General features: G+C 40.4%; 1 protein-coding gene and 1 long non-coding RNA gene across 2 annotated transcripts; one reads left to right on the top strand and one right to left on the bottom strand.

Moving 5' to 3' along the window:
• Positions 1–4,654: 4,654 nt before the first annotated feature.
• On the bottom strand, positions 4,655–12,524 carry LOC148188046 (uncharacterized). Its single transcript, XR_015778104.1, has 3 exons — positions 7,901–12,524; positions 6,311–6,804; positions 4,655–6,207 (listed from the first exon to the last, which is right to left on the bottom strand). It is a non-coding gene; the product is annotated as an uncharacterized LOC148188046 (long non-coding RNA).
• A 5,948-nt stretch (positions 12,525–18,472) lies between these two features.
• Positions 18,473–26,743, top strand: LOC121951406 (Krueppel-like factor 6). Its single transcript, XM_042497717.2, has 4 exons — positions 18,473–18,788; positions 21,076–21,646; positions 22,851–22,974; positions 23,851–26,743. The coding sequence occupies exons 1-4, from the start codon at positions 18,687–18,689 to the stop codon at positions 23,900–23,902; spliced, it is 849 nt and encodes a 282-aa protein (XP_042353651.1). The 5' UTR covers positions 18,473–18,686; the 3' UTR covers positions 23,903–26,743.
• Positions 26,744–27,691: the final 948 nt, after the last annotated feature.

The raw sequence follows: 27,691 nt of genomic DNA, 5'->3' as shown, positions 1-27,691 counted from the left end.
GTTTCACTAGAAAGAATATAATGATGATGATGATGATGTGATAATGCTGTTCCTTTTTTTCACCAAAAAGGCTAAAAAAAGGCTTCCAGTCATGCCTAACTGGGCATGTCTGGAAGTCCTTGTTAAAAAAACATCCATTTTGGTTGGTTTCAAACAGCACTGGACTGTGTTCTGCTACATAGAAGCCATTGTGACTTTAATCTAACTGACATAAGTGTATGAAACATGCAAATGTAACATATCCGGGGTTTGCAAAAACATACAATGTCAGCGTTTTTATTCTTTTATTCTATTAAAGTGGTTTCTTTGATCAATTGCACCTTTTTAATTTAATTTAAGTGCCATATTGCTATTGTTTTATATCCCATTCACATTTTCCCAGCATGTAGTAAATAAAGGTTCATCTGGTTCATGTCTGTACCGTCCTGCAGCAGCTGTAACACAGCAGAGCTTGTTTGTCGGACTGGGCGGCTCTGGGGAGCGCCCTGCTGCCACACTGGTTGCCCCAGTACAGACTGGCCACACACAGACACACAAGCACACACACACATGCACACAGAACGACCTACACACAAGCCTGTGATCACAGTGTTCATTGTCAGTGTGAGCCAGGGTGGCACAAACAAACACAAATGGTTACCATTCTCGCAAGAGACCAAACAGGCACACACAGGCGCGCACACACAAAATGCTCTCACATGCATTTGAATTGACATACCAGCCCACGAACACACACTCAAAACACACAATCCCCAGAGCTCAATATAGAGTCCATTACTTTGGAATGCCACACTGCTTTCCTCAAAACATGAGATGCACTCAGACTTAGCTGGGCCTGACTGCTGTGAGTCACACAGGACTCCAACAAACCGACATGATTGCTTAGTTACCCGAGTGGCTGCAGCGACTACATGTTTAAGGACAGAGTGACTCACAAACGCCCAAGATTACCCTGACATTAAAACCCACAGCTTGTGTAAATACAGCTCTATTATTCCCACTGAGCTCTCTCATTCACTGTTTGCAGTGGAGTGATTCATACAGAGGCAACACGTGACCAGAAGAGAGCCGCTGCTCTGAACTGGAAAGCATGCATTTACACTGGGGGGGTTTCCTCACCAAAATGGATGTCTGGGTTGTCATTCTGCAGAAGTCTTCCTTATAATTTCTGTTGAGATGATCAGTTATGAGCTAAGGGAAAATATGACTGTATGACATCATTGAATTACGCTTCCTTAGAAGAGTGACTCAGACAGTTTGACGAATCGTACCATTGTTTAACATCTGGAATGATGCAAAAAATTATGTTTTTGATCAAAATGAAAAAGAACAGCAAAAAAGTCGTCTCATACATCTTAAAAGCAATGATGTAAATGAACATCCTCTTCAGTTATCTGGCTTCAAAATGCAGGCTCTTTTTTGCTGGCTTCTTATATATAAACACAATGTTTCTCACCACAAACAAATGTAAAGTATAAAATAAATCAATCTTCTATAACAGCCAGGTCCAAAAAAATATTTTGTTTTTATTTGTTGCAGTTCCAACATGTTTTTTGAGATTGTTGCATGGAAGTGATATGTATAATGATATGCCAATGTTTAAAACAATTGTTTTATTAAATAGCCTCAACATAAAGGATAATAAATGTAATTTTTTGGGTTTTTTTAGACATATGATGCACTGCCCTGCTCAATGCAAGCATTGTTGGAGTAGTCAATTTAAAAACAATAATGAAAAAACAATTTGGACTTGCTATTACATATACTTGGTCCACAATAAGGTCAGTGTATTTCAAAAATATATAGTGAATATATCCAACAAATTGTTGTTTTTTTATATTAAAAAACTCTCAAAATACTGTATATTCCGTAACACTGGCACAGAAACAATATACATTCATTTTATAAATGCTTATATCTGAAATTCGTCTTGACTGATATTGAGCGTTCTGAAACATTTTGGGAAGCCAACATTTTTTTTTTTCTGTGGGACAAATAATTTACTCAAATTCAAATCTTATCATTTCATATGGAAAGTTTAAAGTGTACTTTGAAACACTACAAGGACTGTATTAGCAGTGCTTTAAATACCTCTTCTATTTTTTCCAATGTACAAGTACACCTTTTGTTTCTTGTTACTCCTTTAATTGTATTCTTCAGTCCTTTTGTATATTTCTTATGATGATTGAATAAAGGACTTTACAAAAAAGTCTGTTTCCCTCCTGTTTTTCACTCCTGCTTTGCATCAGTCTTGTTACTCCTTCCCTGTTGCAGTTTTTCCCTGCACACCTGTCTTGTGTTAGCCTCATTTGCTCCGCCCTAGTGTTTCCAACCTCACTCTTGCCTCCACTGTTAGCCAATTCTTGAGTGCATGATTCATAATTTTACCTTTATCAAAAGATTTGCAACTCCTGCAATTTGTATATTGCACTTAGCTGTATAGGGGTTTCAATAATATTTCAATTAACTGAGCAGCCCTAGATAAGCATATCTGGAACTCCTTGTTAAAAAACAGTCACTTTGGTTGGTTTCAAACAGTGCTGGGCTGCTGTCTGCTGCATGGAAGCCATATCAGCTGTAATGTAACCAATGTGAATGTATGAAACATGCAAATGTAACATATCAGTGCTTTGCAAAAACATACAATGCCAACGTTTTATTCTTGCAACTGGGCTGGTACATTAAATTTGTTGCTTTGATCAAGGGCACCTTTTTAATTTAATTTCAGTGCCATATTGTTATTGTTTTATGTCCCATTCACATTTTCCCAGTATGTAGTAAATAAAGGTTCATCTCGTCTGGAAGACCCAGGACACGCTGGAGAGACTATGTCTCACAGCTGGCCTCGGGGTCCCCCGGGAAGAGCTAGACGAAGTGGCTGGGGAGAGGGAAGTCTGGGCTTCCCTGCTTAGGCTGCTGCCCCGCAACCCGACCCCGGATAAGCGGAAGAAAATGGATGGATGGATGGATCTGGTTCATGTCTGTACCGTCCTGCAGCAGCTGTAACATAGCAGACCTTATTTGTGAGAATGGGTAACACTGGCACAGAAACGGTTTTACGGTTAAACAAAACAAAACAAGATTAATTCATAGAAAGGAGTTTGTTTTTTTTACCGTGGGAAAAATTATTTGCCCAGAGATCTTTTTTTGTTTTTCAAATCTTATCATTTTATATGGGGAGTTTTAAGTGTAAATGGTCTGAAAATGAAATATGCACCACTTCAAGCATGAACTGAAACTGTACTTAAAACTGCACTTAAAACTGTACTGTACTACTGTACACTACAAGGACTGTATTTACAATGCCATAAAAACCTCTACTAAATGTTTTAATGTACTTTTAATGTACTAATGTACTTCTGCACCTTTGTTCCATGTTACTCCTTTAATTGTATTCTTACATCCTTTTGTACAGTTCTTATGATGATTAAGATAAAATAAGATAATCCTTTATTAGTCCCACAATGGGGAAATGTAATAAATAAAAAGAAAGATAAAATAAATCAAGGATTTTTTAAAAAGACTGTTTCCTCCTGTTTTCTACACTCCTGTTTTGCATCAGTCTTGTTACCCCTTGCCTGCTCCAGAGTTTTCCCTGCACACCTGTCTTGTGTTAGTCTTGTTTGCTCAAAATCAGGTGTTTCCCTCTACACTCTTGTTGCCTCCACTGTTAGCCAATGCTTGAGTTTCCCTCCTTTTGCCACCAGTGCCCTCCTACTCCAGCTGTGTCCTGTTCTTGTGATTAGCTCTCTGTGTATATATACCTGTGTGTTTCCCTCAGTTAATTGTGAGTTTGTGGTCAGTATGGTGTTTCAGTTTTCTTTTGTGTTGTCAAGCCAGCATTTTAAATGCTTAATTTCTTCAAATCCTTGTTGCCTTGTTGATGCAACTGCACTTGACTGCAAAACCACCACACAAGCACTTTCTACCATTATGAAACTCACCAACATAAGTATTTAAACCAAAATTTTCACCATCAGGCAGGTTCTAGCAGGCATATGATCTGACAATGAGGAGAAATACACAATATCAGCAACCAAGACCACGTGCCTCTCTTGTGTTTGCATGTAGCAGTGTAGGCTATGTTAACACTTCCAGTAGCATGACTTGAGCAGATGACCATATAAAGAAATATGTCACAAGCTGATGTCAGCTTGTTGTGAAAGTAGACAAAAAATGTGGAAACAGAGTGTTCAGAATGGTCTGCAGTCTGATGTTTTTGCTTACAGGGATTACATTTAGAAATGTTTACCTCATTATTTGAAAAGCTGGCCATGTTAACATGAACATCAAACACTGTAACATTATATATTACAGAAAATAAGGAAAAACATAACAGGCCCCTTTCAACAGATGCAAGAGGCAACCCTCCTGAACTCACCAGAAATTCATCATTTGGATGGAAAGCCATTGCCACAACACAAAATGTAGTGCATAAAACAAACAGTTGGAGGAAAGCCAAATTGTCAGACAGAATGCTGACCTGATATTACAACAGTCAATCCAACTAGCTTGCAGACTTTTGCTTTTTGTAATTGTTTTTATGCCTCCGCAACAGCGATAGTAGTGCCCAAGGCCATTTTGTTTTTCAGATCGTACGTCCATCTGTCTCATTCTTGTCTGTCTCAAACGCCTTGAAGAAATTTCTCTAAAATTGGTACAAATGTCCATTTGGATTTAACGAACTATTTAGAGTTTGGTGGTCAGAGGTCACTATATAAACTTGACATTCATCCCATTCTCGTTGATGACATTTCAAGAACACCTTGAGGGAATTTCTTCAAAATGTCCACCTGGACTCTCAAGGATAAACTCTTTAGAAGTTGGTGGTTAAAGGTCACTGTGACCTCACACAACATGTTTTGGGCCATAATTCAAGAATCCCTACGTTAATTCTGACAAGATTTCACACAAATGTCTAATAGGATATACTGATGAAGTGATGACAATTTATATCCATAAGGTCAACTTCACTGTGACATCATAATGTTCTGCAAAAACGCTTTTCTGGCTATCTGCCAACACGTTAATGCAGGAACAAAAGGGGAGACAATAGGTGACACTAATCTTGGGTGTCCACCATGAAACTGCTGATTGTATAGATTGTCTGTACAGCTGGGGGGGAAGGTGTGTGAGAGGGAAGCATCCATGTTTTCAGAGACATGCTAACTGTAAGTCCACCTTGACTTGTTTGCGGAGGCATACAACTGCGAGGTGGTAATTCTAGGTCTTTTTTCTTTTGCTGTATGGAATCTCAAACAGGACGTCATATGTTGGTCTTATCACCTTGGCATTTACCAGGTTGGCAGATTGTGTTGGCACAACATAACTCATACTGTGCATTAAGCTGATGAAATGTAACGATAGGAGGCACAGCTTATCTCTGGCAAAACTCAGAGATACACTTCTAAAATTCAAGATTTCTGTTTGGATTCACATTCTGAAAGGACCAACAAGCTCACCTAAAAGCAGTATTCCCTGTTACAATTAATGCTGGAAGAAGGGGTGGAAAATCACACATTTAAGCGCTCCAGATGACATTAAAATCACCTATCAGTGTGTGCAAAAGTCAGCCAACTTCAAGGGAAATGTCCCATCTGAAAGAGGCTGAAGAGTGTATTGTGAGAGCAATTTTTATTTATTATATATTGTCTTTATTTCCCTGTGCTAAACCCACAGGGGTGTTTTCTGATTTGCAAAGAAAAAAATTGTGAATCAAGCTGTGGTGCAAACAAGCTCTCAGAGGGAGCAGTCCGCCAGCTATTAGTCTTCTTCGTCTGCGATCATAAGTGCAAATTGCTTCAGCTTCAGGAACTGGCATCGTCATGCCCTGCCATCCTTGCATCTTTATACCTTTTTGGGAAAAATCTAATTGCAATACACTGGGGGAGTTTGTGTTGCAAAGTGTAAATGAATTGGGCAAATGGTCTAGAGGGCTTCCACTGCAAGTAGCTATTATGAGATTATAATGTGATTTACACATAATTTGAATATGCATGACCATGACAGACGCAAAGAGGATTTATGGGTTTTTTTTGCCTGCACTATTAGGCAGACTTCCAGTCTTTGCACATTATTAGGGAATTCCACAGCATTCTGGTTTGGCCATGTTGCTGACCAAACCTTTCATGAATTCAGAAATGTGGGCCGAAGTCGCTTACTGGCTCCCAGGATGCTTCCTTGTGGCTCACTCGCCACCCTGACATCCTGTAAGGAAAAAGATTACATGTTTTACCACTGTCACTTACTTTTTAACTTAAAACAGCAAAAAATATTTCACTTTATGCAAAGTCATCAAATCATTTCATACTGTTTTGCCGTGTTAGCGCGGTCAGTTTTTCCACGTCGTCTCTTCTCTTCGCTTGAGAGAGTCGGTCAGACAGGATGTGGAATGCTGCTGATCTGGTGGAGGATTCCCCTTGGAGTGAGGAGGAAGGGAGACTGGATTTCAAGTCTGGGCTACAGTGGGAAGGAAGGGGGTCAATGTTCCTGTTTGTTCGCATTATGGCATGGCAGCCACAGTGGAGATCAGAATGGGGGTGGGTCGTTCAGGATCCTCTGGGGTCATTCACTCCCTATCATCACATTCACAGCTGCTGGGGCCGGGCTGAGTGGGAGGACGAGGGCAGGAAAGAAATCTCCCATGATGTACACTCCTCAAGCATGCCGGACTTTGAGTCGGAGTTGAATGGGGACAATATGGTGGATCCTGTTGAGTATCGCTGAGTGAAGTGCTGTGGTGTAGCTGCCCAGCATGAATGAATGAGTTTAAAAAAGGGAACAGCGATGGCCAGCCAAACTTCCCTGAATAAACAAAGGTTAAATAAAACTTAGCAGTCTGGAAGCACTGTTTCTGTAGAATGAAAGGCTTCTCTGTAACAACTTATAGAGATGCTCAGAAAAAAAAGGAATGGGTTTAAAGAGAGCCTTAATTATATAATTTAACTCAGTTTTCACAACAGTAGAAAAGTAAATGGTATTCGTATCTGTTGAAGTCCCATCTGAACTATAGTTAAGCTTCAATCCAGATGTAGTACAAATTTAAATCAAATTCAGATCATGGATAAAAGGAGCAGCCACTGCAAGTGAATGGTTAAGCTTCACTCTGAACACGCCTGACGTTCTGGTGTTCCATGTGTGCCCAGAGTGCACTTTGCGCTCTGAGAGTGTGGTGGTTTGTTATATATACATATATATATATATATATATATATATATATATATATATATATGTATGTATATGTATTTATATATGTCCCGAAAGCGCTCCCAATGAATGGTCTAGCCCAAAAAATAGAAAATCTATTGTGGCGGTAGATTTTTCAATCATTACGGACCACCGTAAAAGAAAGGAAACCCTGTACCTTTTTATGGATACACCAACCACCTCCTTCAAGTGAAACATTATTTATTCGCAATATTTCGCAATTTTGTTTTGTTATTTTTTTCATTTTATTTTTGTGTGTGTCGGTTTCTATGTTGTTTTTTTTTTTTTTAAATATATAAATTTTTAAAAATGTGAGTAGAGATGTGACGCACCTTATGCAGACATATGAAACAAAATATGATCCCGTGGCATTAAATCGGCAGATGACTTCTGACTGAATTTTCAAGTCAGAATTTGTCACAAAAAAGTAATGTTGCTAATGTTACACAATTCCCATGGGACTTTTTTGCATTTAAAAGAAGCATTGGCAAATAGGAACAAGAGGGAAAGAAAAATAACCAAACCAATGTGGGATATGAAATGTAAAGTGAAATGAGCTAAACAAGCTGGATAAAACTGCCACAAAAACAAAAACATGCCACATCACTGCTGCAAAGACCTTAAGTATCTTTCTACTGTGTCTCTCCACTGCTGCATACCCTTAGCTGCACTGTCTAATGTTTGCTTCCAGTACCTGTTTTTCCTATCAATTCATCAGTGTCCTCTGCATTTCCCATTTGCGAGGATACGGCGGGTTCCTTCCTCTCATGAACAACAGGATGTGTGCTACTTGGACCGTACGTGCAGGAGTTTGTAGCTTACAAATTATTTTTAGCTCTCCATAGTGCCCGTGACTCCATTTCCATTTTGCTTCACCCAGCTGCTGTTAAAAGGATTTTAGAGGACAGGATGATTAGCAAAAAAATCAACTCTTACTTACTTACTCAAAGTTTTGCTTGACTTTGACACATAAACAGGCTGTAATTGTAGATTTTATGAATAAGGAATGGACTTAAGTATACCTACATTTCCAACCTAATTCCTGTAACCAATGAAGCAGCGGTGCAGTATAACACAAACCATTATGGACATAAAGCTTCTTGTACATTACTGAGATTAACAGACCCTGCACATATCTCATTCCATCATAAACTCCCGAGGTGCGCTGTAGTCATTTCAAACCTGCTCTCATCTTTTTTTTCTGCTTTGTTAGGCTGAGATTCTGATGATTCGACTCATTAATTCAAGGCGCTGTCTGAGTGCGGGGACCCGATAATGGAGATGAGGAACCAAATTGAGCCTGTCTTTGCAAACTGTGGCCCTGCATTGTGGAAATGATGGGTGCTTCATTACGCCACAACATGCATTCTGCTGGTGTTATGACGACTGTCCACTGTTTAACTTGATGGCAAAAAACAAGTGAAAGGACAACAGAGATAACCGATTTAAATGTTATCACTTGATAAAATGGGCATTATTAACTGTTAGCATCACAGATAGAGTTAGAAGGGTCCCGCTACACTGACTAGTATGTTCAGAATGCTATTATTCAACGGTTGTGTTTACTGTTATGCGGCGACAAAAAGAAAGGTAATAACGAGGTGTATCAAGTAATTAGTCATAAATCACATTCTTTTTAAGTAACAAGTGCAACAATGCTGATAACCATTTAATCTAGTCAAAACGGGTGGCAGAGAGGTCCTGAGAGACCAGCAGATTGCAAACATGTTGAGTTTTAAAACTGTTCACCACCATGAGTGAGATGAAATATTTTCAGGGTTTGTTTTCAACATCAATATAAGGAAAATAATATAATTACATTATGTGTATTATTCAATAACACTTTAGAAACCTTCACTTCTACAACTTAGAGCTCTAGTCGTTACCCCTCAAAAATAATTGTTGATAAGTTGGTGTTTTCATTTTGCACCATCAATCACATTCTAAGGCGTAAATGCATCGACTGATATCTCACATATATCTCACTTTGGAGCAAAGCTGCTTTCTTATTCCACCGCGGATCAGCATTCAATTTATCTCTCTCTTGCACTGCGATTCAACAGAGGTGATAAATCTCCAGAGCTAAGGCAAAGCTAAAACAACTGACCTCAGCGCTCGCTGATGATAACAGCTGTGCTCCCTTAAACTGAAATCAATACTTTATCTTTTACATTTTTTTACATCTCACACATTTAGCTGAGGCAATCATGCGGAATGGATGGTTCACCAGTTGAAAATGTTCAATTGTTTAATTTCACTTTCTTTCAGTAGAAAAATCCACTCAGTCTCTATGGGTATATGCCCTATGGTTATTAAAAAAAAAAAAAAAGTAAAACAGTTGAAAACTAAATGAAAATCATATGAAATGATGGCAATATTATGTGCAGTCAGATGTAATAAATCATAATCTTACTTGAAAACTCTGTACTTGACAGTCACATTGGCTCTGGGATCAGACTTATGACACTCTGGCTCATAGCTCTTCTCTGTAACCCTTTGGTCACCCTACAGGAGTTCAGTATTCAGTGTAGAGATGTTTTCCCCAATAGACCAAACCCGAAACATTCAGCAGATTGATACACTTCACGGTTTATTGGTCAAGGTAAAGTAGAGGCCTCTGTTTCCACGGAGCAGCCGGTCATGAGATGAAGATGACTCACAGTCAGCTGTGACTAGACCCTCTTAAGCCCATCCTTCACTCCAGCTAGTGTTGAGTATTTCCGTGAAATGGCTCTGATTACAGGTATACGTAGACAGACTGGAATAAGTGACTGCATGCATATATGAACAGTATAGTGCTTATGTATCATTTTACAGTCAATGCATGCATGATTGCATATTGTACTAGAACACTATAAAATTTGCAGCTGCATCTCAGATCATCTACATGGCAACATTAGAGTAAAACACTATGATGCTAAAACTGTAGCTATATTGCAGCTAAATATATATGTGGTTCCCGGGGCATCAAATATGGCAGCTTGACTGAATGAAGATGCCTTCAGGAGGATATAACGTGTTGAGATACACTGAGCGTTCAGATGGGATCAACTCCTTGAACAGCCAGATTGGAGTGAGGAAAAGAGGAAGTGACCGCATCTAACCTGGGTATTTATGGTCTGGGATTAACTAAATGTTCGCCAGTTTTATAAACTGGGTTACACACTTTTTTCCTGAACCTAGCCAAGAAAAGACACTCTGCATGAGAGAGGTACCGAGACTATCAGAGCTCGAAGTGAAGGGCCACTGACCAAGCTGCCATATTTGATAAATTGGGAGTGACAATGACAATATAGTATAATCTAATACAGAAATGTCCACAGGTGACCTGTATTGTACTCTGTGTATTATTAGTCTGGTCAGTATAATCCAGATTACAATGTGTCCCATACATACTGCATTTCCAGTAGTTTCCCATCTTTCAACAGTTAATTTTCCCTGAAAACCACTGTGACCAGCACCAATGACTTTTGGGATTTTTTTCATTCCCTGAATTGCACCCGTCAGGTTTAACACTTCCTCTTAGGCTACATTTAAACCCTGCCTCCTTCACTCAGTAAAGGTAGAGTGCTACCAGTACTGTGGGTCTCTGCAAAAAAGTAGATAATTCTTTGAAAAAAAAAATGGACCTGGATCACCAGTGTGATAACAATAATGCTGATAATGTGACAACTCACTGCATTGGCCAATGAAATACATGCACGTACACATACAGTGCCTTGTCTTATCATCATATCATTGTCTATTACTATGTCACGGGAGTTCACCCACACACTCACACATACTTGATTGGATTAACCCTAAAGATCAGTCCATTATGTGTATGGGTTTTACACTAAATTATTCAGTATCATAAGTGATCCTCCCTGTTACTTGAACTGGTGTTAGCCTCTACATTAAGTTATTTTCATGTATAATTCAATGTTATAATAATTACAATAAAATTATTATTAGTAGTAGTATCACCACAAAGTCAAAGAAAGTGCTGTTCTTTGCCACTGAGATGGCCAGGTTTAGGACCGGGGTACACATTTTTTTGCTACTGCCCACCAATTTATCACGGCTGCCAGGGGGCATGCGGCTCAGTCCTGTGTTTAAAGTAGCCATTGGCTATTCAAAAAGTCATAAGTGGTTGCCAGATGACATCACACACTAATTAGCACATCAATACATTTGCTACACCACTTCTGTTTTTCCCAAGCTCGTAGCAGGCAGAGTGTAAAGCACTGCATCAGACAAAAAAGTCATTCAGATCACCATCAGCTGCACCAATTTGTCTTCAAATGCTTTGGAACCCCATACACAAGCTTTTTTCCTGATTGCTGGGAAAGTGTTTGGGGTCTCACTTGTAAGAAATGATGTCACCAGCGACAAATTTACAAACACAGCATGTTACGTCACCTAAAAGCTTTCCTTACATGCCGAGCCACACATATAGGCACTCATATTTATCTGTATCGCTGCTGCTCTCGTTTCCTCTCTTGCTCTGTTGGATCGCTGCTTTAGTGCTCCTCTGGGACGCTCAAACCCAGCATGCCAACGTTCCATCAAACGGTTAACATACTCTGTTCAGGTCATCTGAACCTGGCCCCCCTCTCTCAGAGAAACAGATGACGTGTTCCTCAGATGGGATGAAGCGGAGTCATGACTCATGTAATGTAGAGTTAAAAGATGTGGGAAACACATCGGAATTGACCTTTCTTTGTGTACATGTCTAAAGTGTAATTTTGTATAACTCCTTTAAGGATCTTATAGAATTGTGCTTCTGTTTTTGGACTCGCTGATTCAGTTAAACAGAATTTTGGTACCTCTCGCCATCCCCCACCTTTCCTTTTTTTATAGCCGGATTTAAAGTTGTGCGTCACAGTGTACAGTGGTCCCACTGTAGATAACAACAAAACTGATTTATAGCACAACACTAGAATGGTGTGATATATATTACCAGGCTCTGCTTTTTATATGTCTTATATGTTTTCTTTTATGATTGTGCAGCAATGGAAAAGTTTGCTTAGTCTAAATAAAGTTACTATACAAAGGGTAATGGCCAAATTAATTGTCTTTATATCTTCAGTGTTTGTACTAAAGAGCAACGATCATGACACATGAAAGTTTACAGTGGAAAATATTACTGAGCCTTTCTTTTGCTTGCTTTATGATGGCTTCACTATCAACAGTCACCCACACAGGAAACTAGTTGAAGAAATCACATACAGTCCAACAGACAAATCACAGCCCTTGAGGTCTTCATATTCTATACCATTGTTTATTATTATTGGTCAACTGGGCTACTTTTTGTGCCATTTTGCTTATTTTTCAAAGAATATGCCCCTCCTCTTCTAAAACTAAGACCTATTTTTGACATTGGCAGAGTTCATTAGGCTCAACATACTGATATAACTGATTTAACCAAATGACTTCTAGGTTCATTTATAATCTTCATAAACAAATCTGCATGCAGAATCTGTCAGTAATTGGACTATTTGTTGGTTTTAAAAACATTCTTTTCCATTCTGGTTACTGAACTACAAGCTCAATCAAATTATTAAGAATTATGCTGTGTTTTTTGTTTTTAATGTATCTGCATTCATATTTTGATATCGATTCAAAGTGACTGGTGAACAGGAGAAGAAGTCTTGGCCTGGATATCCACTTGCTACATTGGATCCCCCAAAAAACTGGCCTTGCCTCCAGAGGCTTTGTCATTGTCAGACCCATAGCCGATGGGTTGCGAGATTGGGTTTATTGGTTGGATTGGCAAAAACAAGACATTTGCAACAACAAAAAAAGGCTACTTTTATTATAGGTGAGAAGGTTTGTGGCTCTGATGATTGGGCTTTTTGGTGTCAGACAAATGTGGTAACACTGGCAATGTACTATCACTGCAGACCAGTCATGTCCAAAGTCCAGCCTGGGGGCCAATTGTGATTTTACATGTCCCTCCACTTGTTTTTGAAAATATACTACATTATTGACACAATGTCTGTTATCAAGCAAGCTAGATCCCTTTGCATTATTTTCATTCACCTCACGATGGCAGGACTATAATACCATTTGTGGACATGCACTTTCTTACTTGAAGATGAAACAGTTGTGTTGGTGTCATTTGTATACAATTCTTGCCATATGTGGCAAGAAGCAGCTGCTGACCAATATGTTATCTGGCCCATAATCAAAAACGTTTTTTAACCCCCCTGCTATAGACCATGGATGCTGATCTTGCTTTGTCTGGGGGCCACTTTTGTAAATTGACAGGAGGCCAGGGGCCAGTTAATAATCAAACATTAACAATATTTATGAGATATAATGAATGGCAACTGTCTTCACAAATTTAGTTGTAGCAGCCGTGCACAGGTCTGATGTATGCAGGGCCATTTCTAGAATTTGAGGACATTCCCCTGGCAGTTTTTTTTGGATAAACAAGCTCTATCTTGATGCTTTTTATGCACTCTGGCATCTTATTTACATTCAAAATGTCGGCAGGCCACCCAGCACCCTATCGCGTTTCAAATCTGGCTTGTGGGCCGTAAATTGAGTATCACTGCTTTAGACCGTTATCGTCATTGCTATACACCATAAAGCCTCAGCACAGAAGAAAAAATTAAGCTTATCTTGTCTATGAAACATCATGTAACCAGACCCTTTGAAAAGGAAAGTTCCTTTGCTTTGACTATTGCTTATGGGCTCCAGTAGTTTTCATGCAACCATGTAAACATTACTTAAGATCTTAGCTGATTCCCCTCATAGTTGTTATCCATCTCGATAAATTGGACCGGGTCTGTTTCCTCGTGCTCAGCTCTGAACATCACTTTCACTCAAGTCATCCAATAAATCTACCACATACTGTTGGGAACCTTGTTTAAATCACTTTTAAGTTCAGGTGTTGGAGAGGGGGAGAACATGTCTCATTCAGTTTCCTCTGGAATTAAAGCAGTATTCTGTCATATGTTTGCTCCTCTGAACACTGCAACTGTCAGGAATCCAGTCCCTTTAACGACTGAGGTCTTATGATTCTGATCATCTACAAGGCATCAAAACTCAAGATCACGAACACATGTAATGTAATAAACCAATTACATAAACTCTGCTTGTTTTTGCAGCATAGTCCCTCCACAGACTGTTGCTCATTGTGCCTGCTCTATGCTTTTACATACTGTACTTTTCTTCGCTCTGAATATCTTTGCATTTTGATTAGATTCAAGTGACAGGCATTTGGGTTGCCACATACTGAATATGTTAGCAAAATCAACTCTCTCATGCATCCAAATAGTACCAAATGGCATGCGTTTGCGAGATGATCAATCAAAAGTGCAGACACAACAACGCGCACAGCTTCTAACTTGCTGTTATTCGTTATTATGCTATCTGACCATCCTCTCCAAATGGCAACAACAAAACTTTTTTAGCCTAATTGTGACCGTGGATTCTTAATCAGACACAAGACACTGTTTGCAAATTAAGAACTGGCCATTATCTGCTGTGCAAAGAATTTTATGACAGCTAATTAAAAGTGAGTGACCATTTTTTGGCATGGTTTCCAAATTCAGGATTTTAAAACTGTGTTGTGTTGGATGAGAAACAGCAATGATTTGTTTTCTCTGCTTGATCCCTGATATTTATTGTGGTTACACTTTAACAAAAGGACTCTGACTATGTGGCAGACTGATTATGTCGTTTTCGACTGTGGTGTAAACAACAACGATATGGTTTTGGATGCTGTGTGAAGATGATTGTATTGCATATATTTATATGTATATAGAATACAAAAGAAAACTTAATAAATAGAATCATATATTACTTTATTTTTTTCCTATATGTGTCCCTTTGTATCATTCTGTGTCCTCTCTTCAGAGGTTTTTGGGGGTTCCCTGAACACAGTGCAAGCAGAGCTCTGTTTTTTTTTTTTTTTTTGAAAGATTATTTTTTGGCATTTTAGGCTTTTATTGGATAGGAAAGATTAATAGCATGAAAGGGGGAGAGAGAGGGGACGACATGCAGCAAAAGGCCTCAAGCGGGAGTCAACCCCAGGCCGCTGCGGCAAGGACATGACTTCTTTTTTTCCTCGGCAGCAGTTTGTGACTTGTGGGGTCGATAATTGCGAGCTAATCTGAACAGATCAGATTGACGGATTAGAGGAGCAGCTACGAGTGAATGCAAACTTTTAGACCAAACAGCATGAACGGTTAAGTTTCACTTTCAATGCGACTGACAATCTGCTCCTCCTTCTGTGCACAGAGTACATTCTGTGCTCCAAGAGTGAGACGCCAAACAATATGTATATATCTCAATAGCACTCTTAATTAATGGTTTTCTAAAAACAGAAAATCTGTTTGTGGTTGCAGATGTTTCAATTGTGGCAGGCCACCACAAATGATTAAATGCAAGGGAAACCCTGATATAAAATGAAGTTCAGTAATATATGATAAGTTCTATATATTGCTCTTTCCCCATTTTAAGTATGGGATGTTGTTTTATTCATAAAGGTTGTAAAATTTATGTCCCTGTTTCTTTTTCCATGTTTCTTTTTTTAAACAAGGCAAGTAACAATCAAACTAATTCTCAATAAGACAAAGTCATCACAGTGTTCAGCACAGTGCATGATACATATACAAATCATCACACAAACAAGGCCTAAGAGCTAAAGAGCAACACTGCTCATGCTGTTTATACTCATTATTTTGTTGCCATGGATTCATCCTGTCACAGACCAACATCCCACGTGCATAGCCACCAACATCAGTCACTGCTTCATAGCAACACACTGATCCTATACAGTCGTATGAGTCATGCTATCTGTGCATCTGAAGTCAGGGTGACTTCTACTACCGCCAACAGGAAATGTGCAAGAATTTGATTTGAAGGCACCAAATGCAGAGTTTCACAAAGCACAAAGGGTTTTTAGTGATGACAGAGCAAACGTGTCACTTTAGAAATATTAGCTGGTGAGTGTGCCGCATTCTTGAGGTGACAGTGGTGCAGAAAAAGACTAAGTTTCAAAACAGAAACTCACATGTAAAAGCCACTATAATAGTGGTAATGGAAGTTATTGTTAATGTTTAGGGCATTACATATAGATCAAAATCAAATGCTTGACTGATTTTAATTTTCTCATCAATAAACAGAGAAATTCAAGTCTTTGAGGAGTGATGTGCAGATGTTTTTGGGGATTATTGTGTACAAGTTTTTGGGGAGTGACATGTACAGCTTTTGGAAAGTTATATGTACAAGTTTTTGAGGAAACGTGTACATTAATTTGTCTGCATTTTGCATACAAAAAGAAGTAGGCTATAGTATGTTAATTGATATATCTGCTCTATTGTCCTCTGTACCGCTTATAAGGTCAACAAGGAATCATCAGTGCTTTAGGGAAGCATGACTCTTCCCTTCTATTACTTATCATCTGTGTCACAACAGACCTGTCCATGTGCTCCCTGTCCCCGAACCCCATAGACTCATGACAAAATGTGATGCTGCTGAGTGCTGCAAATGTGCCCACAGCTGAGATCTCAACAAAAGAGACTCCGTTGTGGAGGCGCTCGACTGGGCCGATGGGTCAAACAATGGTGCTCTGTTCCAAATATGTTGTTTGTCACATCGCCTGCCTTTAACTCGTCAATGCCGCTGTTGTTCCACTTGAATTCAACTTTATCCCACATCTTATGCAACTGGATATGTAGTTTTACTCACATGTATGCTACTGTAGGTTAGGCTGCAGTGAGCTCAGCATTAGTCATAGTGTTTTGACTGATGGAGGGAGATTAAAAGGGATATTCTCCACTGAAAAGAGCTGATAGAGAAATTCAAATTAATTAATGTGTTGTTTGTCATATCAGCTGAAAGTAAGCAATTTAACTCCCCACTTAACAAAATAAAAGCCTAATTCTTTCACAGACTGGATCACTTGTATTTTAAAGCCCTGGAATAATGAACTATAGAGATTTTATGACATTATGACATTTTACAAATGAAGTTTTTATGCTAACAGCGTAATAAAGCCTGAAGCAGAGCACACATCGAGGACATAAATCTCTTCATATATCAACATGTAGGCCTATTACCCTCTGATTAATATTCATGCTTCTTTGATCTGGGGGTGATGGGAAGTGGGGAAGCATTGATCACCGCAGAGCAGTGATTCAAAGGGAGGGGAAAAGGCAAATACATGTCTAGGAAAGCGAGGTCCTGTGTATTTATAACATGTCATTCCAGACCTGTGAGATGTATATACTGGAATCTTACATTAGAAACTCCAAATGCATCATGGGTGGCCCGCTTTTTGTTTTTTTTTTTTTAAACACTCCTTTTTTTGCTTGTAGAAGAAACAAGTAAACCAGCAATGTGGTTTCATGATCACAATTGAGAATTATAAACCCTTTTGGTGCAAGAGAAGCTCTTTTTTGTAGAAAGAGAGCCACAGGTGATTGAGATTAAAACACACACACATTCAAGCACTCACTCTTGCTCTCTCTCTCTCTCATACACACACGCACACATTATGTCCAGCAGAAGCAAACCTGTCCCTCATGATATGCCTCAAGCTGCTGCCACTACAATAACCTGCACAGCATTTTGTGAATAATCATCTTTATGGCAACTCTATTACAACTTAATAGCTTATTAAACTGTCTCCACTGTCACAGAGAGACTCATAACAGTCCTCATGGATCTCTGGACAGCCATGAAGAGGAGAAGTCTCTCTGATTTGTTTCACAGACTACAGAAATTGATCAGATCTTTGACGATCCCCCTGAGTTTGCAGACACCTCCGACTATGATTGCCTTTTGCGCTCCACAGACGGGAGAAATGCTGAGCCAATGTGCGCATTTCTTCGCAGATTTTTCCTCTTAACATTTCAGACGGCTTGTTTCGCCAAAAGAAAGGCGGTCTGTGGTGTATTTGTGATGAAATAACAACAGAGAAGTGCGTCTATTTACAGACTGGAGCGTTCTGCAGCCTGCGCTTCTCCTGCCGTCGCTCCGTTGAAGCTGAGGTTCACTCTTGAATCAGTAGAAAAGTCGACTTCCTCGTTTTGGTACGAGAGGACTCCGGATTATATAGCGCTCTAAAAATAGCGCTGGTTTAGCCCAATGGGAGCCAGAGACGCTTCGCACCGCGCACCAACCACAACAGACAGGATGAGTCGGCTCCGGCTCAGCATTGGCCAGGGGTGGTCTGGTAGGCGGGTGGTGCGCTCCTGCGCGCCCATTGGCAGACGTGCCGAAACGTAATGTAATCACATGGGGGTGGGTTTGTCTGTAATTTTGAATCGGGGGGGAAGTTTACAGTGCGCTGACGGACTTTTGGAGAGTTCAGTGTTGTGCGCTCTCGGTGCGTCACACGCTCACAACCTCCACTGGAAGCGCACGACTCCCAGACTATCATACATGCAAATACAGCCAAGACTCCAGCTTCTCTCCGAACACCTTCGTTTTCTCCACAAGCTTGAATTCGCTTCTACTTGTGGCTGCGTCTTAGGAGTGAAATGGATGTCATCCCTATGTGTAGCATCTTCCAGGAGCTCCAGATTGTGCACGACACTGGATACTTTTCAGCTTTACCATCTCTGGAAGAGTACTGGCAGCAGGTAACGACTTATTCCTTCCATCTGAGCTTGACAGATCGTCCAGTTCGATTGGTTTATGTAGAAGCGCGAGGGATGTGGGCAATTTCGGGAAACTTGCGTCCCGATGACAGCTGCGCGTGTACGTGCGTATGTCAAAGTTGTTTATGTAACTCCACGTTTGATTTCGTGCAACAATTAAGATAAATTCCCCTGTTAAAAGTCGCCTTGCATGTTTTTTAAGGGGAAGTGATGCAAGTTCCCTTAATGACAGATCTCTTTGACATCCCTATGAAATTTCCATATGCGTTAATATCGTGCCTGTGGTACAGAATAATTACTTTTGGTATTTTTTTAAATACCCTTTTTCCTAAAAATATAACTCGATTATGTAATTTTTAAGTAACTTTTAGTTTTTTGTTTTTTGTTTGTTTTTTTTTTAAATGTTTTAGTCTTATTTTTGATGTTGCTATATCGTTGCATATTTTTCCGTGCATGCAAGTTGTGGAGGCACATCAGTTTGCGATAAAATAAAAACGCGCTGCGTTGCACATTTAGCGACGAAACAGCGAGCCGTGCGTCTCTGCGCGTATCTCCTCCTCTCTTTCCTCTCTCTCTCCACCTCTCGTCTTCTCTCGCTCGCTCTTGCTCGCTGTCACACACATACACACACGCACACACAGAAGAGAGTGACAGACTGACAGAGAGAGAGACTGATTTCTATTCCAATTTGACTCGTCAAAGCGGCCCCTGGATGACAGAACAGTGGAGTTTTCTACTGGATACGAGGCGAGGGCGAAAGTCGCGTCTTGTTCGGTGTTGGGAAATGAAATGAATTGGCAACACGCTTCAGTCTTCTATCTCTGCCGTCTATCAGATCTCTTCGGGCTGCGGGCCAAGTCGCCCTCCCAGGCATTCAAAGCTCGTCTGGGATTCATCCAGCACTGCTGACGAGAAACATTTGCCTTGAATGCACTCTCTCTCATTACCAAATTACTACGATGTTCCCACAACAGTCCAATTTTAGACATAAAGTGTGTTTGTGACAAGTTGCAGTGATCGTTTGCTACTGAAAGCATTACAGAAATCTCTTCTTAAGTTAAAGTTTATGATTTTTTGACACCTCACCATGTTTTATGCAAGTTTTTAAACCATTATAACATTGCTATGAAAGTTGAATTATATTATTGATGATTGTCCTTTTGTTGTTTGAGTTTTTTATAAAATATATAATGGTTACCTCTGAGTCTGCTAACTTTAGTAGTCTAGGCATGCTCTGTTTTGCATGTGCCACTGATATCCAAAAAAGCATATTCTCCTATCGAACAGTCTTATTCTAATATTTTAAATGCCCAAAGAGGTCAAACTCACCAATATTCCCTTTTTGAAATATGGTTTAGGGGGAAAAAAGAACCAAAAATATTGTGAAGAACAGTCATTTTTGCTTCTTACCTAACTTGTTAATCATCTCAGATTTATCGTGTGACCTCAAGCTGAGGGCACTGCTGCTCTGTTCAGTTCTAATGTAATGAAATTTGGCTTCAAATTCTGATCTGCTCCATTAGGAAGCTGCACAGGCCTGTTAGCAGCCTGCGTATCTGGCCTGTGCTCACTGACTGCAGCGGGGTTGAGGAAGTGCTCTCTCACTTCCTTTTCAAAGAAAATAAGCCCACAATCCACAGCGGCTCTTGCAGTATTCATGCCAGGCTTTTTATGGACCCCCGTGAACCAGACCTCCCTCCTCTTAGTCCCTGGTGTGCTATGTTATTTCTAGCGATGCCTCCAAATGCATTATTAAAACCACATTATGTTGAATAATTGATAGATTTAAAAGATCTACAAGCACTTCCCTAACCCAATGGGGGGCTCTGTAGCATATGTAAATTTCATGACCAACCCTGACACACACTTACACGCACCCGCGTACACACACACAACTGTGCAAGCGGGTAAGAGCACCTTGTTCTTGCATGCTCTCAGAAGGAAATGTGGTGCTTGTAATCTTCCCTGATGTGGCCTCAGAGGGCACCCTTAGTACGTACTTGACTATCCTCTGCATAGGACATTGTGTCTTGCCTCATTCCTGCAGGCAGGAAGGAAGCACGGCCGGTGGTGTTACAGTGTCACAGCATTTCCCCCTCCTGCTGCTGCTGCTAAGAATAAACTCCACGTAGAGAAGAGTTCCCATGAAAACAAATCACTTTTTTTCTGGGGTTTTAGGGACTTTCCTGTTGAAGGGAAGCGTTGTGTTACATGCCTCAGGGTCTGAGCACCCCCGAACTCACTGCTATCTCCTCTTTCCTCCGCACAGACGTGCCTCGAGCTGGAGAGGTACCTCCAGAGCGAGCCCTACGTCTCGGCCACAGACCTCAAATTCGAGAGCCAGGAGGACCTGTGGAGCAAGTTGATGCTCGCCTGCGGGGACAAGTCAAACGAGTCGGACCCAAAGATCCCCCACATCAAGGAAGAGGAAGACAATCAGGACAGCCAGCACCTTGACGCTGGCGGCTTCAACTCTGACGCCAGCAGCGAGGCCTCGGACAGCTCGGAGGAGCTCTCCCCTACCCTCGACTTCTCCTCCAGCTCTTTGGCTGACATTCTGGGAGATGCTGGCGAAGACCTGGGCTCGGCCATCATCAGCACGCCGCCATCCTCGCCTGAGCTGGGCAAGGAGGGCTCTGTCGCCCAGGTGTGGAGTGGGATACAGACTGTGCTGCACTCACCTGGGAAAATAAGGACTGGGGGCATGGAGAGGTCAGGGATGACCAGCGGGGAGGCGTCACCTGACGGCAGGAGGCGGGTGCATAGGTGTCACTTCAACGGATGCAGGAAGGTGTACACCAAAAGCTCGCATCTCAAAGCACACCAGCGCACGCACACAGGTAAAGATGCATGACAGTGTATATATCGCGGCAATGCAAATGTCATGAGTGCCGACTCTCTGGAGGAGGGGAGGAATACTTCCCTGCCAGGTTATTACATCAGGTTTTTTTTTTGCAAAGTAGAACTTAATCAGCTCATCTGAAGAGTGAAAACCACTAAAAAATGTGAGTAAAATCAACTTAGGAGCTGATTTTCTTGGGCATATTGCCGAAAACACTCTCACATACTTTGAATAGTTTGTCAGGAGGAATGCCCTCAACTGTGACCTAATTCACACACAAGAACGTGACTTCAAGCAGGGGGAAGGGAGACAGAGAGCGAGAGGTGGGAGGGGGAGGGATGTTCTTTTGTGGCGGAGCGGCACCCAGAGGATGTGGATCCTGAAAACAAATCAACAGTTCTCAGATTTCACCATGGGAAAACGGCTCAGAAACTTACCCGCTTGTATTTGAAGTCAAAAGAGAGAAAAAGAAAAAAAAAAGAATATGGGAATCTGACATTTACAGCATTTTGTTCAGGGGTTCAAATGTGACTAGTTTCCTCACTCACCTATGACCTCTGCCAGGCTGTTTACAGCTGTGCCGCCTATTAGCAGAGGAAGTCACATTCCTAGCATCGCTCACTGACCATGTTAGCCACATGGTTAATGGTCTTCAGGACCATTAAGAACAGGCTCTATTTTTTCCTGCAGTTCGCCCCCATTACATAAGCCTTCTACTCGAGCAGCTCCTTAAAGCTGCATACCACAGCCCTCAAGACCCACAAGGCACGAGGTTGTTTTTCTCTTCAACTTACAGTAGTCAGCTCAATCTGCTTAGCACCTACTTTTACAGGCTCATGTTTTCTCTGAAATCAGCATTGTTAGTTCTTACCTCTGGGAGAAGTAAGAACTGTAAATACTGGCTATGTGTTTGAGAAGTTGAAATTTCAGAATGTCAGATATTCTGGCATTCTGATTGATAACCCAAATTGTATGGCATTCGTCAGAGGGTAAATAATCAAGGGGTCAAAAAGAGATAAGGTTCAGTGGGTAAGAAGGTTACTTAACAAAAATACCATCATGTCTTTATTAGGTGAACTCTCAATAAAAAGGTTTCTGCAGGTTTTCTGAAGGACAAAAAGTGGTTTTGAAATCTTTGACACCTTTTGACAATGCTTCTCCTGACAAATGTTCATTTTTCAATTTCATGGTGATTTTTGCAGGTGAGAAGCCCTACAGGTGTTCATGGGAGGGCTGCGAGTGGCGCTTTGCACGAAGCGATGAACTCACCAGACACTTCAGGAAGCACACTGGAGCAAAGCCATTCAAATGCAGTCACTGCGACAGGTGAGAGCACTGGGAAGACACTAATTTTGATCATAGTTGACACATCACCTGGATGACCCTCAATGTGTACAAAAATGGGAAAAGCTGGATTGTCAGGATTGCAAACAGCCGAGGAAGTCAAAAGGTGGCAAAAATAATGTCTCTTGAGCAAAGTGATTTCATGCCTCCTTTCAGAATATTAACTTTCCAATCATCACAGTTAGCTGTAATCCCCTTCTCTTTACCTTTAATGCTAAGCTCTCATCTACTAACAAAGACCACCTTTTATGTGTGCAAATTAGTAGATTGAAATGGCATGTTAGGTGGAAGGGTGAATGAGGGTCAAGGACGGACTGATTGAATGGGGTCGAGGTCAAGGGTTTGATGAAAATAGAGTTGAGTACAAAGAGATGAGCAATGGGTTGAATGGGAGTCTTTGATGAGCAGAAGCCAGAGGGTGTTGCAAGGAAGTCATATTTAGCCACATCACAATGAGCCAATGATGTCATGACAAATAATGGCATCAGACAAACCTATATCTGTTGTTACAGGAAACGGGATGAGAGTGAAGCTTAGGCTTTGGACCTGAACCTTTTACCATGTTCATATTATAACATAACGTTAGACGGTAACGCCTTTAAGAGCACAAGCTAGTTATAGGGACATGAAGGAAGGGACTCACATGCATGAACATACAGGCACGGCCAGACCAGCTACCACAACAAAAAACAGAGAAGCTCATATGACAACATTGACTTTATTTTTTCCACAGAACACCATTACTTCATGATGTCTTGACACAGCAAATAGTTTACCGCTACATTAATGCTCTGATTGGTGTAAATAGGATCTTTAAACCCAACTGCTAAAAATCCTCTCCCCATATTCCTTTCTCAGGTGTTTCTCCCGTTCTGACCACCTGGCACTGCACATGAAGAGGCACATCTAAGATGGCCTCAGTGTCAAGATCTCTGAGGGATGATTCTGGATGATTGTCCTGACCTGTGGGGGAACAGAGAGGCCGGTGTGTCCTGGAAGCGTTAACAGGGGCACCGCCATGTTCCAGTCAGTGGAAAAACATGAAGCAACGCAGGCTATTATTTGCACCATACTTAGTGCCTCCAACACCTCGCTGTGGAGATTGCTCTTGAAAGGCTTTTACAGAGAAGTGTGGGGGGGGCGGGGAGAGACTTGAAAAAAAAAAGGTAAAAAAACGGGAAAAATCTGGGCTGGAGAAGATGGGAAGAGACTCTTCTGTATGGTGTTCAGCGCTTTTTTCCTGGAGGATTATGGGACTCCTGCGGGGGTGCCAGTCCTCCAATGACAGTGTGTTTGCCTGTGCGCATGGGGACTGTGAGTGCCTGTGACTGGATGCCTGTGCTGGCTTTATGGAGCGGATGGAGCTTGCATTGTTGGACTGCGAGTGAATGACGTGAAGGGGGTGAGGGAGGTTTTTGGGGGGGATATTTGTGGTCTCACTGAGAATGAATGCAAGCATAAAAAAGGGGTTCTGTCTGTGCTGTTTGAGTCTGTTGGCTGTGGAGGGGGAGTTGGGGCTTGTTTTGTGGAGCCAATTGGCTTGAGAGTGCCCCCTTTCTGCCCGGAGGTGGAACTACAGCTCCCTTTTCAAACTCGGGAGGTCGTTTTGTTTAGTGCAGCTATTAAATGTGCAATGTATTACGTAGCCTGTCTCAAAAACATACACGCTATAAAGCTCATTTTGTTGTCCATTGTGTAAGCTCTGTATCTTAAAAGAAAAAACAAAAAAACAATGGTTGTACACAAACACTTATTGCCATTATAACAGAAGTTGCATGGGATCTGGGGATGTGTTGCTCACCTCTTTGCTTATTGGACAACAAAATTCCATTCAAGAGCAGCTACCTTCATATTACTCAATATCATAGTATTGTACAAAACACATAAGGCAGTCATTTTCTTATTTTTTAATTTTCTTTTTAAGTTGGGGATACCACTATTGCTTGGCAACTGTCTTGATCATGGGAGTTTTGTTGCTTTTCTTCACTTTTGCTCTTCTCTTTTTTTCTATCTGTAAATGCACTGTTGACCTTACTGATGCCTTATGTAAGTGGCCTTGTCCTGTTAAATAGATCTCTCTCTCTCTTTCACACACACACACCAAACGGGGGTTGCGAATGCACTAGTGCGCTATTGAATTGCTTTATAAAGGCTCTGATCCATACAGCCGCACCTTTGCCCTTTTGTCTCGTGACAGACTCCTTAAATCCTCAAAAATAAAATAAAAAATAAAAATCTAAATATCAGCTTCATAATGACTGCCATTTTTACATGACTGTGCATTCTTTTCGAACATATCATAAATATATCAAAACTAAATCATATTCTCCAAAAAAATGACCCGGGTGTGAGACAAAATCATGGAGCACTTGAAAGAGCGACTCAGTTTTGTAAAGGTTTACTACTGTGTAGTATAAGGTGGTGTGGATGCACTTCATTTGGACTGTAACTTGCTGTCAATGGTACAGAGTCTTGGAAATATGTTCTCATGATATGTGGCATGTTCAGCCACCAACGGTCTTGATGAATTTGGATTTACTGCAATGAAAACATTAACGCTGGGGCCATTTATGTCTGTCGATGTGTCAAATGCTTACAACAAAAAGGATGACGACATTCTCAATCATGAGTCTGTTTTGATGTTGTATGTCTTGGTGAGTCTCGCCCTCAGGGTGAGTCAGTATCTTTACTCAGCCCTGGTTTAAACAACCCGTGATCTGACTAAACGGTACCAAAAACCGGTCGAGCCAGTTCAGTTGAGCCGTGCTGCAGGCCTAGAGGTTTCTCTCTGTGGCTGCAGGTGAACTGAGGTGAGACCAGGACCAGATGTCTGTCTGTACCAACTTCACTATATGCATGTTTTTAACTTTAGTTAACTGTTCATGACTTCAACACACTTTGTGGGTTGATAAAGTTTATTGAAATCCTCTCGATTTCACAATTGGATGAACTCCATCACCATATTCGCTATTTCTAGAAAATGTTTCAGAGCCACTTTGTTTTTACTGAATAATATGTTTTGTTGAAACGTAAGACATGGACGTGTTGAAAAAAGAACTTAACTACTTTAAGGGTATGGCTGGTTTAAGTGGTCATAAAACTTGTCACAGCTGTACAGGTGAACTTGGTCTACATTAATGAAAGTCCATACACTGAGAAATGTCCAAAATGAAAACAATATGTACATTGTAAACTAAGAGAGTTTTGTAAGGAAGCTTCTATTTTGAAAGGGTATGGGACCAAAAACAAGTGCGGTGTGTTGTTTCTAAAGATGAACCAATAAAGACAAGAGGCTGAAGAATTATTGTAAAATAGATACACTCCATTCTCCATTTGCTTCTGTAACATCCTTGTTTTTGATTTGATCGGAGAAAGGTAGAGCAGATGTATGTTTTAAAAAGGCATGGTATACACCTGTGGCCTATCATCTTCCAAGAAAATAACAAAACAAAAAAAAAACCCTTTTCAGACGTGAATTGTTCTGGACACTTGAATTGTCATAATTTTGTATTCTGTTGCCCTCTAAGTATTATGTTTTTGTTTGCCATGTGATTTTTTTCTCTCGACTCTTCAAAGACACCCTATCTTTAGCTAGAGAATCTTTATTGGATAAACATGGAGATAAAATATGAGGCTCTATTTTTGTTTGTTTTATGGCATAACAAGATTTTTTCATTTGAAATTGTTTTGTAAAATAGTTTCTGTATGAATGTATTTTTTATTGGAAAATCGATAAAAAGAATTTATTGGATCTACATGTGGTTTTTGTTTTCTTTTCATTTTTTTCCTGCAGCCCTCCCATGACACAGTGAGCCAGGAAGTCTCTGTTTATGGGATAGTCTGTAGATTCCCAAAGGGGAAATTATCTCTGTTACCCCCTTCCCCCATAGAGGTTAAAGGTCAGGGTCAACGGCAGAACCGCACACTGACTACAACCAGGGCCATGTAGTAACAGTAGTAACAGTAGATGGCAATCATCTGTAAAAAAAAAAAATAAAAAGAAATGAAAACTATGTTTTCATTAGTGTATATACCTGAAAATAAGAATCGTGTTTTTTTTATTATCTTAGATGAGCCTTTCATATCTAGATACAGAACAGGTCCTCTTCCTCAAGTTCGCCATTTTTCTTGTAGCCCAGAACAGACAAAGTAAACACTGGCTGTAGATAATGCCATTTATGTTTTCGCTCCAGCCACAGTAATTTTACTACATGTTTGGTGGATGGTAAAAGTTTCAATTGGTTGCAATCTGCAACTTCACCACAAGGTGCCACTAAATCTCAAACACTGGACCTTTAAAGGATTATTCTGTTTTATTACAACTTGGATATTTTTTGCCTGGTTTTGCTCATCAGCGCTATGATTAATAATAACATTTACTGGTGTCATTTTATATTTTTCTTATTGTCAACAAATTGCATAAAAAGACCAAACCTGACAAAGTCTGTCTCTTAATACTTTGCAATTGCTTAGCGCGGTCTAGATTTGCAATGTAAATCTTCAAGAACAGTTAAACAGTTTTTAGAAGGCTCAGTGATTTCCCAAAAAGAGTTGGAAATTAGGTTTGTTATTAAAACAGGACTAAATAGTACATTTGTTGGGGACTATTTTCAGCAGTGGATTGATCTACAATTACAATAATAAAGTGTTAAGACAGGAACATCATAACATCACCAAAAGAAACTTAGTAGTGTCAGAA

This window comes from Plectropomus leopardus, chromosome 12 (assembly GCF_026936395.1).
Source record: "Plectropomus leopardus strain MGB_pleo_1.0 chromosome 12, ASM2693639v1, whole genome shotgun sequence".
Classification (NCBI taxonomy): Eukaryota; Metazoa; Chordata; class Actinopteri; order Perciformes; family Serranidae; genus Plectropomus; species Plectropomus leopardus.
This window is presented reverse-complemented; position numbering and strand designations above follow the sequence as displayed.